The following is a 14680-nucleotide window of genomic DNA, read 5'->3' as shown; positions in this document are numbered from 1 at the left end:
GATGTCATGCGGTAATACAGGAAGTGCTTGTGTTTTTAAACTCCTCACACCTTCACTAGAATCATTTGATAATTTCAGCTCTGGAATTGACATTTCTACTGAACTAAAAGTGAAAAGGAGCTGTTAAAAGGCCACTAAACACCAAAATCACATTTTTCTAATGATTAGCTGTGTAAAATAGAAATGTATACCTATCCCTAGTCTTATTTTAATGCGTATTTGATTAAAATCGGACTTCTGGGTCAAAGGTCGTGTCTGCAGCAGCCTCTTTAGGATCAACTACGGCCAGTACATTGAAATTTTTGGGTTGGATTAACGACTGCCAGTGAGTCAGATGCAGGTTATTACGTGACGAGCACAGAGACTGACGGGCGGCAACTGAGGAGCCCCTCTCAGCCCCACCCCTACCTGGCACCGCCGGGCACCGCGATGTCCCGCCGTGTCTGGAGAAAAGGGAAATGGCATGATCCAAGCACAAATGTCCGCTCTTTTTCTAAGTCCAGAGCTCACCGGTCCACGCCATGTTGGAAGTTGTGGCTATCAGTCGGCTGTCAATCATCGCTCTAGAGCCCACCCCACACCCACTCCCCTAACCCACCGGGCACCACCCCTCAGATTCTGCTTGGGGCGGAGTAAAGCTTCAGGTGGGTGTTTAATAGCTCTTTGAATTAAAAACACCTCTTCGTGACATCACAAGGTGGAACAGAGCATTTTGAGCTTTGCGGATGTAGACAGACTAATAATAAAGAGCTGCTCAAACGTGTGAATGAAACAAAACACAAGTCCAGGTCTGTTTTTGATGAGATAACAACATTCTTACATGACTCAAAGATCAAAAGAGTCCGTTTTGTGTAATAAAGGATTTAGCACTAGGAGACAAGAAGGTAAATTAGCCAAGTCAGATCTGTGGAAAGACGACCCGGCTCATAGTAAGAAAGCAAGATTTTCAGTGTATTTGCGAGTAGTAAAAACACCTGTAACTGAATGCATGCAAAAAGGGTCATTCTAATGCCATACTGTGGAACATTCCAGGCAAACCATCTGATATGATGACATAATTTTCTAATGAATTTTCAAAAACTAAAAAGTAAAATCCATAATTGTCGGGCCTTCTAATTTATATTTTTGACTAGGCCCATGAACTTTATATAAGACCAGACACAATTTTACATTAACAAGAGACAACAACAGAGCCCCTTGTTTCAAATATTCATATTATAAACATGTAGTTGTGATGTCACCTGGTACACATGGGGCCTTTAATCAATGGATTTTAAAGTAACTGTATTCGGAAGACAATGTACAATGGATTTTAAAATAACTCTTTCAATTTTTAGGTCCTGTATTACACAAAATTGACTCTTGTGCTCTGTAAGTCCTGTTCTAAAACTGTTACCTCCTCAAAAACAGATTTGGAGTTGTGTTTTTTTTCATTCACACATGTTTGAGTAATGCTTTATTATTAGTCTGTCTACATCTCCAAAGCTCAAAATGCTCTGTTCCACCTTGTGATGTCAAGGAGCTACATTTTACCTTTTGTTCAGTAGAGTTTGGCAATTCCAGGGTCGGTGATAGGAGAATACCGTATTTTCTGGGCTATTGGGCAATCCAGAGCGCCCTATACACGAATCCGCAGCTCATGCAAACAGGCACGGAGCAGACAATGACCACGCAGCGAAAAACACCCACAGCCACACTCATCACTCCACGCCGACGAGGAATAGAACGGAGGAACGAACCGAAAAAGCGAGTGCAATGTGCCACTTCTGGCCACAACTGAACAACTGAGTCACTGCGAACACGCCGACAATCCAGTGGTCCCAGACAGCACCCTCCCTACACGCCACAACTGAACAAAGCCCAGAGTCACCGTGAACGCACCAAACTAAGTCCCACTGACCATCTAACTGTTGTATTTCGTTTAAAGTCGTTTTTTTAAAGTTCAAAAATAGACCATTCTATGACAGTGCGTCTTATAATCCAGAGCGCCCTATAGTGCGGAAAATATGGTACTTTAAAAATGTATTTAGTTAGAAAACATCCACATTAGAATGTATTTTGTAATGTATTCTGATACATGGTCCAATCAGAGTGCTGTATTCAGAATACTTTTAAATTGAGTCACATTTAACTTATAGTGTAAAAATTCAACATATGATTAAAAACAACTTTATGTTTGTTTCACTGTTATGCATTTCCTGTCACTCATTTGAGAAGGAAAAATCGCACTTGCACACACCAGGAGACCTCTGTTTTCATTTTTCTCACTAATTCTATGCAGTTTGAAGACTAAATTGTGAGATCCCATACCACAATGTAGTCCTCCGATTGTAGAAAAGTAACTGTATTCTGAATACCAACAAATACTAGAATACAGTTCCTTAAAATTATTATTAAGAAGACATATTATTGGTACATGGATCCAGTTACTTCCCAGCTCTGTCCAGGGCTGAAATGATCCAAATGATTCTAGTTAAGGTGTATGGAGTTTAAAAACACAATGGAGCACTTCCACATGACATCACAAGGTGGAACAGTGTTTTCTGATTGAGAGAAAAACTAAATATGCAGGGTTTGTGTGAATGAAACAAAATACACATCTGATTGTGATGAGGAAACAACAATATAAGATTTGAAAATAGTGTAATTTAGATCTTTTAATCAGTGGATTTTTATTTGAAAGACAAAGTACAAGGAATTTCAAAATAACTCTTTCAATCTTTAACATTTTCTTTTTCATTTTTGGTTACTTTTTACCTTTTTTGCATAATTTCTCTGCAGAAGTGTGAACGCTGAGAAGGAAATCAGATTACTCACACAGATGCAACTGTTTACACGATCTATAACTGCAGAAATCAGATAACGGGCAGATGTTTGGTGTACATGGACATAGGCAGTGTGAAAAGCCCCGGAGCGTGATTGGAGAGACTTACAGTGATTTATTGAAGGTTAGCGTTCAGTGAAAGGTCGGCAGCTTCAGACAATCGTTTTACTGTCTGCACAGAGACTCCACGCGCATCCTGGTTTGATCCCGGTTAAGTCCTACTATAGACTTTATTCACTTTGCTTTTAATAGAGTTTTTATTTCTGCTCATTAGTATCTTGTTAGTTCAAACTAACTAACTTCATTTTATACTAATTCACTTTGAATGAACCGCTTACAAGTATGTGAATCTGCAGTTAACCAATATGAGGAAAAAAAAAACGATGATTTGCTTTACCACATTACCCTCGTGTACAAGTATGTATGGTTGGTAGTGTACCAGTCAACAGTATAAAAATGTGCTGCTGACCACGAAGAGTGATGTAGAATCTTCACCTTGTTTTTCTCTGAGAAAGAGTCAGCAGTCACCTCCAGTCTCTCTCTCTCTCATGCTAGAAATCTAGTGCTAATAATGGAGTCAGACTTGAACTTGAACAGCCACATCAACTCAATAACATCTGCAACTTTTTAGCATTTAAAATAACAAAAATCACAGGTGTACTGTCTAAAGCACACTTGGAGAGACTTATCCATGGGTTTATCTCCAGTAGGTTAGAGTACTCTCCAAATGAGCTGTGAGACGTTGCAGAACATCCAGAACGCTGCAGCTCGGGTCCTGACTTGAACTAGGAAGTACGAGCACATGCGTCTTGTACTCAGGTCTACCTGTGAGACTTTAAAGCAGCTCTGCTTGTACAAGTCTCTCCATGGCTGAGCACCAAAGTACATCTGTGACATGTTAGTCCCATATGAGCGGCCTCCTGCTGGTGCCCAGAGTCAGGACTAAACACGGGGAGTGAGAGTTTCAGATTCATGTGGCTACAACCTAGAACAGTCTTCCTGAACATGTGAGACAGACTCTACTTACTCTACTTACTCTCTACTTACGATGTTTAAATCCAGGCTCACTAAACAGTTCTGTTTAGCTGCATATAACTGAAAGGTTTTTTTATTCTTCACTTTTCTCATTCAATGTTAATTTTATGATCGTTGTAAAGCACTGAATTACTTTGTGTGTGAATCGTGCTATACAAATAAAGTCTCCTTGCCTCTGTGTGTTGCAGATGTGTAACATCCCGTACCTGAGTGTTCAACTGGACCTGCTCCTGACTCTGAGAGAACTCCCTGTATCTATGAACGACCTGCAGCCGGTCAGTTTAATACACGTACTACTACTACTACTACTACTACTACTACTAGTACTACTACTACCACTACTACTACTACTAGCATTACTACTGTTACAACAAGTACTACTATTATTATTACTTTTACAAATACTACTACTCCTCCTGAGTCTGAGAGAACTCCCTGTATCTATGAACGACCTGCAGCCGGTCAGTTTAATACACGTACTACTACTACTACTACTACTACTACTACTAGTACTACTACTACTACACTACTACTACTACTACTACTAGCATTACTACTGTTACAACAGTACTACTATTATTATTACTTTTACAAATACTACTACTCCTCCTGAGTCTGAGAGAACTCCCTGTATCTATGAACGACCTGCAGCCGGTCAGTTTAATACACATACTACTACTACTACTACTACTACTACTACTACTACTACTACACTACTACTACTACTAGCATTACTACTGTTACAACAAGTACTACTATTATTATTACTTTTACAAATACTACTACTCCTCCTGAGTCTGAGAGAACTCCCTGTATCTATGAACGACCTGCAGCCGGTCAGTTTAATACACATACTACTACTACTACTACTACTACTACTACTACTACTACTACTACTACTACTAGCATTACTACTGTTACAACAAGTACTACTATTATTATTACTTTTACAAATACTACTACTCCTCCTGAGTCTGAGAGAACTCCCTGTATCTATGAACGACCTGCAGCCGGTCAGTACACATACTACTACTACTACTACTACTACTACTACTAGTACTACTACTACCACCACTACTACTACTACTAGCATTACTACTGTTACAACAAGTACTACTATTATTATTACTTTTACAAATACTACTACTCCTCCTGAGTCTGAGAGAACTCCCTGTATCTATGAACGACCTGCAGCCGGTCAGTTTAATACACATATTACTACTACTACTACTACTACTACTACTACTAGCATTACTACTGTTACAACAAGTTACTACTATTATTATTACTGTTACAAATACTACTACTACTCCTGACTCTGAGAGAGCTCCTTGTGTCTATGAACGACCTGCAGTCGATCAGTTTAATACACATACTACTTCTACCTCTACTACTACTACTGTACTACTACTACTACTACTACTACTACTACTACTACTACTGTTACTAAAACTACTACTATTACTGTTACTCTTACTAATACTACTACTACTTCTCCTGACTCCAAGCGAGCTCCCTGTGTCTATGAAAGACCTGCAGACAGTCAGGTAAATGTGTTACTACTACTACTACTACTACTACTACTACTACTACTACTACTACTACTACTCCTACCACTACCACTGTTACAACGACTACTACCATTATTATTACTGTTATTAATACTACTGCTCCTCCTGACTCTTGAGAGAGCCCCCTGTGTCTATGAAAGACCTGCAGCTGGTCATGTACTGCTGCTACTACTACTACTACTACTACTACTACTACTACTACTACTACCACTACTACTATTACTACTACTACTACTACTACTTCTACTACTATTACTACTACCACTACTACTACTACTACTACTACTAATACTACTGGTACTGTTACTGCTACTATTATTACTACTATTACAACAACTGCTACCTCTATTGCTTCTACTACTGCTGTAGCTGTGGCTGGTTTAATTATCTTCTAAAATAAGCAGAAACTTGTCAAAACTTCTATATTAAAGTCAGTTTAGCTCCTTTTCCAGCGTAAAAACTCTTACTGGCAGACACTACAACTAAAGACAAAACATGAAAGTAATAATGTGACTGCTGAAGCTTCAGAATAGGATTTTTTTCCACAAATAAGAGCAAACTGACATAAACAACAAAGCTCTCTCCTCTGCTTTAGTTTTATATTTGAAGAGACGGAGCAAGGATTTCTACTCTGTTGGTGTTTTGTTAAGAATCAAATAAGACCATACACTGCACTTACTGCTGCTACCACTACTATTACTACTAGTAGCAGTAGCACTGCTACTACTGCTACTATTACTAGTAAGTAAGTCTTCATTTATATAGCACTTTTCACAGACATTTTTTGTCACAAAGATGCTTTACAGAGCATTATTCAGTCACTCTATACCTGATGATGGTAAGCTACTATTGTAGCCACAGCTGCCCTGGGGCAGACTGACAGAAGCTCGGCTGCCATGCCAATCGGCGCCATCGGTCTCTCCGACCACCATCACTCACACACACACCACTTTCATACTAGGCAATGTGGGTGAAGTGCCTTGCCTAAGGACACAATGATTGAACTGATTGTATTTAACTGACCTTAACTATCAACTGTTCATGGAGACCTATGTAGCATGTTCCTGAGGAAACCCATCCAGACACGGGGATTGAACCCAGAACTTTCTTGCTGTGAGGCATGAGTGTTAGCCACTCAGCCACCGTGCCACTACTTCTGCTGTGATGGTTTTAGGTCAAACAATTGTTGATCATCTGGCCATGAAAAACCTAAGAAGCTGATTGTAAAAGTATTCATTTGAGTGGACTCTTTCAGTATTTGTGTCTTTTTTTATTAAAATATTTTCCTAAAATAACTAGGAACTAGTCCAGAGTTTCAAATTCAAGTGAATGTCGCTCCTTTTTGCAGTGCATAAACATATTCATGAGTGAAAAACAGGACTTTTTCCACAAATGCGAGCAAAGGGACATAAATAACAAAGCTTTCTCCTCTGGTTACTTGTACATTTGAAGTGATGGAGGAGGTATTGCGATTCTGTTTGGTGTTTTGTTAAGAGTCTTCAAATCAGGAGATCCTGGAGGGCCACTTTGAGACCTCACTTCGCCATGGCGACGCAGACACTGGCACATCTTAATCAAATCAAGTCCCCCTTTTGTCGTGGGTGTAAAACAGGAACAGACTTTCTCCTCATCAAATGCCCCGCAGTAAAAAGCACTTAGAGCTTTTCACGTATAAACTGGAAATCAAAAACTAATCTGTGTTCGCTTAAAACAAAACAAACTGTAAATAAATTCTACTTTAAAAATACAAAAGCTTTAGAAAACATGTAATAATTCAGAGTTTTAACAGCTGCTCTTACAGCCTTACAGCACACAGAGAAAGCCTGATCTCATCTGATCTCTGAAGCTATGCAGAGTTGTACTCTTAGGCAACGCACTTCACCCATCTTGCCTAGTGTGAATGTGCTGTGTGTGCAGTGATTGGTGATGGTTTAAGGGGCTGATGGTGCAGATAGGCAGCCACATTTCTGTCTACCCCAGAACAACTGTGACCACCAGGAGTACGCTTATAATGTGCTTTTTAAAAAAATTACAAATCTGTACTTTAACCATAGACTATAAATATAAATGGACATTAAATGGAGCTAACGTGCTAGCCGTATTCCAGACATGGATCTAAAATAAAATTGGCCCAGAAACAATTCAACCATAGAGCACAATGCATTTTTTGGGAATTAAAACTGCCTGTGTTCTAACAGGGCATCCACAACTTTCACAAAGGTCAAATTTTGTGTGGATTCTTTTCTATTTTCACAACATAAACTTTTTTAAATGTTTAAATCCTCAAAGTGCCTAAAAGTGATCTTTGTAAGACTTAGCCTCACCCCACTCTGAGCCCTCACTCGCTCTGCTCTAGCAGCTCTTGCTCTGATTGGTCCAAACGCTCCACGCCGTGCATGTTACAGACGTCACACGGGTGGGTGGAGTTAGCTACATTGAGGAAGCAAATGCAGAGGAAAAATTTGTTTTTGGGCCCATGCACCAATGAACACAGACCACTGAAAACTATATGACAACATCTTGGGTTCACATTCAGATACATACATTAGAATATTGTCTCCCCTCTCTCTGTAACTGCTGTTGTGAGCCTTGTCATCTTGATCTTAAAATATATTAACCCACTCTACATGTTTGTTTGTTTTTCACAGTTTTGTTCGTCAAAAAAATCCTATTTATAATATAGAGCCTGGCTCCAAATTCGCCCCTGAAACCGTGCACATCATAGAGCTTCATTTGAGTGGTGCTGAGCACTATGGGTGACGTCACTCACTGAGTCAACTTTTTTATTCTGTCCATGACTTGAACAGATGAGTTTTACTACATTTCATCTGTTGAAGGTTCTCAAAGTGATTGTGGTGGTAGCCATAGGTGCCCTGGGGCAGACTGACGCAAGTGAGGCTGCCATTTTACACCATCTGCCATTCTGACTACCACCAACACTCACAAACCACATTCATGCAAGGTGAGATGGATGAAGTGTCTTGCCTAAGGACACAGTGACAGTTTCCACTAGTCAGAGCTGCTGCTCCACTGTGGCACCTGCTATTCTCAGAGGTCTCCCATCCAAATACTAACCAGGACTGGCCTTTGTTTTAGAGCTCAGACACTTCAGACATTTGCCATGTTGACATGAGAGCTTTAATTGCAAATTAAACTTATTAAATTCTGAATAAAAATTAATTCTTCTTTTAAAAAGACCATGTAAACATTTCATTCCTAATGAGAATGATGAATTAAACTTAATTCAGAAGTATGTGTGTGATTTATTACAATTTTAAAGCCAAATTAATTTATCCCTCGATCATGTAAATGTTTATTCTTCTTAAAACTAATTCTGGTCATTCAGCGCATGCTCAGTGGGTCGCCCTTCTGACTCAATGACACACTGCAAGATGGTGACCCAGAGCAATCACTGGTCTCAAACAGAAACTATTTTTTTGCACAGGAAGAACATACAAGTATATACATACTAATAATGAAAAGAGTGGACGGCAGAAAACGTAAAAAAATGTGGGAGTGGGCTGAGGTAGAGCAACCATTGACTGAGTTTGTCTTCTTCCTCCCTTCTCCGACACTGTTCCCTTCTCCTCCTCAGCCGACAGACGTAAAGCGTGATGAGAGAATTCTTAAGTTGCTGCTTCATTATCTGCAACAAAAGTTTGGATCCTGTTTGTGTCCGTGGCGTAACGACAGACTGAGATGAGAAAAAAGCTGATAGTAGTTGAAGTGTGTGTTTTCTTCCGGTAGACATAAATATGTTCACATTCCTGTCCAATCAGAACCCTTTGCCACTCCCAGATGTTCAGCAGAATTAAATAAAAGCGATATAACATGTTTTCTATGTAAACCTCAATTTGGTAAACTTCGAATGAGAATACTTTAATTCCAAACTATTTACCATATTTTTTGAACTATAAGTCGCACCAGCCAAAAAATCGTAATGAAGAAGAAAAAACATATATAAGTCGCACTTTTTGGGGGAAATTTATTCCATAAAATCAGAGACCAGGAACTGACAATTCATCTTGAAAGGCAAGTTCTAGTAATAACAACAGAACAGAGAACAACAGACTGTTAACGTCACATATGAACAGTTCTTCAGATAACTATGGCATAAACAACAGAACAGAACAAGTTTGAACAAACTCTCCATCTCACTCCAGATCACTAAATCTGAATGAATTCTTCATCATTGAGCAACTTTTGAGCAACTCTGTAACCTCTGGAGATAAATGGAGCGCTGCTTCCTCTCCTGCGTTGCATCAGTTCGTTTGAATTATACTGGCCTTTCTGAATCCCAAAATATGATTTTCTTTTTGGGGGCATTTGTGTTCAGTCTTCTCAGTTGTCTGTCTACAGAAGTAATGGTGTGTTCGCAGTAGAGCCAAGTAACAGTGGTACAGGAGTAATAGAAGAAGCAGATACTGACACACAAGACTAGAGCCTCTAGTGGCTGTCAGTGTCAACAATTTTAATATATAAGTCACACTGGAGTCGCAGGAAACACCCAAACCATGAAAAAATGTGCGACTTATAGTCAGAAAAATATGGTAATTAAGAACAATTAATTTGGAAATAAAAAACATCATGTAAACATGGCCCTTGACAAACAGGCCTGGCCACAAAAGTGACTTCTAGTTTAACATAAAACTCCAAATTTGGTACTTGTGACTTTTGTATTATCTGTTTATTTTCTGGTAAAAACAGTCCCAGATATATCCATGTAGTGAAAATATTACCACAGTCTCACAAACTTGTCATTTTATTTTCATATATATATATATTTTTTAAACGATCTTGTCTGAAACTTCCGCTCTTTCAGCTCCACTGCTCCGGCCCTAATCTCTCGCGTGCAAATGAAGAGAAACAAGAGGCAAAAGCTGGGTGGCGCGCTTCATTGAGTAGAGCAGTCATTTTTCACTGTCTTAGCGCACAGCCAAACATATTGTGAACTGTCGAGAAGGCTCCAAATGATAGATAAGCTATTTCATTACGCTTAGTGTTTGCAGCCTACACGCTCGTACTTAATAAAAAAGTGTAGATCCACAATGAGATTTCAGATACAGAGTTGTTGTTACGCTCCGCACCATGTTCAAAATAAAAAATGCATTAACGATTTACAGGTCGGATAAGTCGATGCGCTACAAAAATGTATATACTGTCACTACATCATGGCTTGAACTTTGAGTAGTACTTTGAGAAGTTTATTTGCCCATTACTTGTTCAGTCTTTTTTATTTATGTCATAGGAAGGTCAACATGCAAAAGAAACTGGACGCGTGCTTTTAAAAAATTATAGAAATCTTTTTTATCGCCGTGTTAGTATGATCTGTTTGAGTGGATTCAAGGACAGGCCACTAAAGTATTCACAGATGTATTTAGAATCTAAGTGAGTTTTGCAGTACATTTTAAAGCCACAGTATGTAACTTTTTAAACTTTTATGCTCTAAGCCGTGCAGACCAAACATTGCTCTTACTGCTGCTGCTACTACTACTACTGCTAGTACTACTACTACTACTGCTAGTACTACTACTACTACTGCTACTTCTGCTTCTGCTGCTGCTACTACTACTACTACTGCTACTACTACTACTACTACTACTACTACTGCTGCTGCTGCTGCTACTACTTTTACTACTGCTACTATTACTACTACTGTTACTATTACTCTTACTACTCATGCTACTACTACAAGTGCTACTACTACACACTACTACTACTATTACTACTACTAAAAACTACATGCTGTTAGGTTATCAAAAACCTGGAGTTGTGTTTTGTTTCATTCACACATGTTTGAGTAATCCTGGTTTATTAGTCTGTCTACATCTCCAAAGCTTAAAATGCTCTGTTCCTCCTTGTGATGTCATGAAGTGGTAGTGGTAGTAACAGCAACCTTTTGGTTCAGTAGAGATTGGCAATTTTAGGGCGGAAGTCATCCAAATGATTGCGAAGGTGTATGGATTTTAAAAACACAGTGGACTTCCACTTCCTGTACATCTTCCTGACATCACTAGGTGTGTCTGAGTGTTTTCTGCTTGAGAGAAGAACTCAGTCTAAATATAAACACAACTCCAGGTGTGTTTGTGATGAGGAGACAAAATTAGAAGAGGGATCAGAAAATAGTGTGGGCCCTTTAAGCAAAAAAATAGACTCAACTAAAAACATTTTTTTTCCATTGTGTTTATTGGCCTGGAGGAGAGTCTGTTCTTGCTTGTCTCCATGGAAATGTTGTTCCTTTGGCTATAATCTTCCACAATATAAAATTAAAGTTATCTATTTCCACAGAATCAAACTAGTGATCTGACACCTCCAGGAAGTCACATACTGTAACTTTAACCAACAAGGGAAATTGAGTTTTTCTTTTCATCAGAGCATTTATGGAGGAATTGTTAAGTAGTCACAGTACCATAGCATACTCCCTTAGATATCATGCCGAGGGCAAATTTTGTATTGAATGAAATGTTAAAATTCTCTTGGCTATAAAGTATGGTAAAACAGACTGACTGCCATGCGCTGTCTTCATCTAATTATAAAGCATTTTATTGTCCGATAATCAGGAAGTGTTAACATTACTGTAGTGGGAAATTTCCACATGGGCTTCTCAGAGTTAGAAAAAGCACTTATAAACTCACCTGTGGTGAATAATTAGGATGCTCTGACTGCATGAGGTAAGTGAGGACAACTTTGGACCACTCCAAACCGTTTAAAAGAAAGTAGTTGTGTTTTTCACATTTTAAGACAGTAGAAATCAGATAGTGCGCCGTTAAGTTTTAGAGTTTGTGCAATCATAACACAGAGGAAATCCCTCCCATTTCGATTTCCTTTCCATCATCTGAGTGAAATTGTGACTTTGCGATTCAGGATTGGAAACAGCATTTTCGTCTGTAGACACAAAATCTTCCCTGACACCCACAATTTGGACACTGCAAAATGGATACAGACGAATGGAAAAGAGCTCAAGAAGATTGTTTTTATAGTAACTGGTATTTACTGAAAATCATACAGACAGACGACAGTAGCGCAGCTGCAACTCCATCATACGGTTTTTCAGTTACTCAGAATACAAAACAACTACTTTGACTAATACGTCGATGTACTTGGTTAATTAATTACCATTATTTTTTAATCGTACATTTTTTTAATAATAGGTTAAGTAATAATAATAACTGCATTGGATAGTAGTTGTGGTATTTTTACATCAGTTAAGTGTGAAAAAAAAATGGAATCCAACTATCTATGTCATCAGTACACACAATTTCATCCAAACTGCAGAAGATTTATGCAAAACAGTGTATTTTTCTGACTGTTTAAATACTGAACAAAACAATTAAACTAAATAAAGGTGTTGGCATATATAATTAAATGTAAATGAGACAGGCTTTGGCCCAATATTATGGTTGCTAGGTAACAGTTATGGAATTACCTGGAGGTATATCACATCTGCTGCCCATGTTCAAGCAGGAAAATGAGAAACTTCACTACTATTGTCAAACTGCTGAAAAAGATATGTTTTTTTGTTTTTAAATATAATGTTTACTAATTGCATAGTCTAACCTGTGCACTTTAAAGGTGCATTGTGTAACTTTTCTGGTGGAGGGTCCATCAAATGCTTTTCTCCATGGAGATGCTATTGCTTTGTCTGGAATGTTCCACAGTACCCCGCTCACAGTCAGAATGCCTGTTTTTGAGGTATTTTGCGCTATCAAAACACCTGTAATTGAATAAATGTAAAGTAGAGCTGTTTAATGTCTTACTCATAGAACTATAATCAAATCTGAAAGTGAACCCAAGTATTGCTTTCAGTGGTCTGTCCTCTTTGGCACATTTGCCCAAAAATAATAGGCTCTATTCACATTACATCACAAACCAGGAAGACGTTTGGAAAGATGCGATTACAACTTCCTGACTCTGGGCTCGCTGACCGACTGGGATAAAATAAATGTGATCAGTGATAAAATGAAGACTGCATACGTATGTGCTGTTTGGAATCATCTTGAATTTGGCACCTCATCTCTTCTAATCGCATGTACCCAGTGCACTCAGAAATGTGCGTCAGTGGGGAAATGATGAAAACTGAGGTATGGTTGTAATTGTTGATTATCCGAACATAACGGGACACTACAGTGACATGGAGATGAAGAAAACTGGGCCTGGGAAGTTGTCATCGCATCTCTCTAAACGTCTTCCTGGTTTGTGACATAAGCATAAATAGAGGCTTATTTTATTTTAATATCTGTAACGTGCATGGCGTGGTGCTTTTGGACCAATCAGAGCGAGAGCTGCTAGAGCGTAGTGAGCGGGACAAGGCTAAGTCTTACAAAAGTAACTTTTAGGGCATTTGAGGATTTTGAAATTTTATGAAGTTTATGTTGCGAAAATAGAAAAGAATCCTACAAAATCTGACCTTTGTGAAAGTTGTGGATGCCCTGTCAGCCAAACATGGGCAGTTTGAATTCCCAAAATATGCATTGCGCTGTATGGGCGGATTCTATGGGAGGACCAGCTTGAGCCAGTGTGGTATAGGATTTTGACCCCGTGGTGAGGTGACCCCTGGGTCAACATACCGTATGGTATTTTGACCCCGGGGTCAGAATTCTATTATGGTATGTTGACCCCCTATAGAATATTGACCCCCTATGAAAATCTATATTTTATTAATAAAGAACTTGAATTCTATAGAAAAACTTTGAATATTAAGACTATATCTGCAAATGAAAACATATTGACATATTTAAAAGTGTTTTTGAAGACCTCAGATGCATTTTTTATGTCGATTATAACTTTTGAATGTTACAAATGACTTAGTTGTTTAAACACATATTTTACTGAAAATGAGATAAGTAGTTATTAATGAGTTAGGTAATCAAAGTGATGTATAATGATTTGAAATCTTGTTCAAATAGACAGGGCTGATCAATTGAGTCATTAAATATAGGGCTATGAGAAGATTTGCTAAAGATCAATAGAGTAGTTAAATAGATGATAGGAGAAGATTTGTTAAATGGTTTCTGTAACCAATAACTTCACTTAAAATTACATGTTGATTATCCGAGCATAGCAAACTAAAAACCATAACAATATTAATATTTTATACAATATAAAAAGTGACAAGATTGCTGTGTATATGCAATTTTAACAATACGTTACATTTACACAAAATACCAAGTCGTTATCCATCAAAACATTCCTTAAAATACCTTAAAAGAAAGTGAATATGTAGCAATATATAATAAAAGTAAATGACATG

At 38.3% G+C, this 14680-nt stretch overlaps 1 protein-coding gene across 1 annotated transcript in view; it reads left to right on the top strand.

The window, feature by feature from the left end:
• LOC110154621 (uncharacterized) overlaps nt 1–14680 on the top strand; it is a 125761-nt gene that overhangs the window by 63840 nt on the left and 47241 nt on the right. Inside the window, exon 13 of the mRNA XM_020918629.2 lies at nt 4048–4134. Coding sequence (XP_020774288.2) covers nt 4048–4134 — 87 coding nt within the window. The remainder of the gene's footprint in view (nt 1–4047; nt 4135–14680) is intronic.

The sequence above is a fragment of the Boleophthalmus pectinirostris genome, unplaced genomic scaffold (genome assembly GCF_026225935.1).
Source record: "Boleophthalmus pectinirostris isolate CB_2022bp ecotype Guang Dong unplaced genomic scaffold, ASM2622593v1 HiC_scaffold_8, whole genome shotgun sequence".
Taxonomy (NCBI): Eukaryota; Metazoa; Chordata; class Actinopteri; order Gobiiformes; family Gobiidae; genus Boleophthalmus; species Boleophthalmus pectinirostris.
This window is presented reverse-complemented; position numbering and strand designations above follow the sequence as displayed.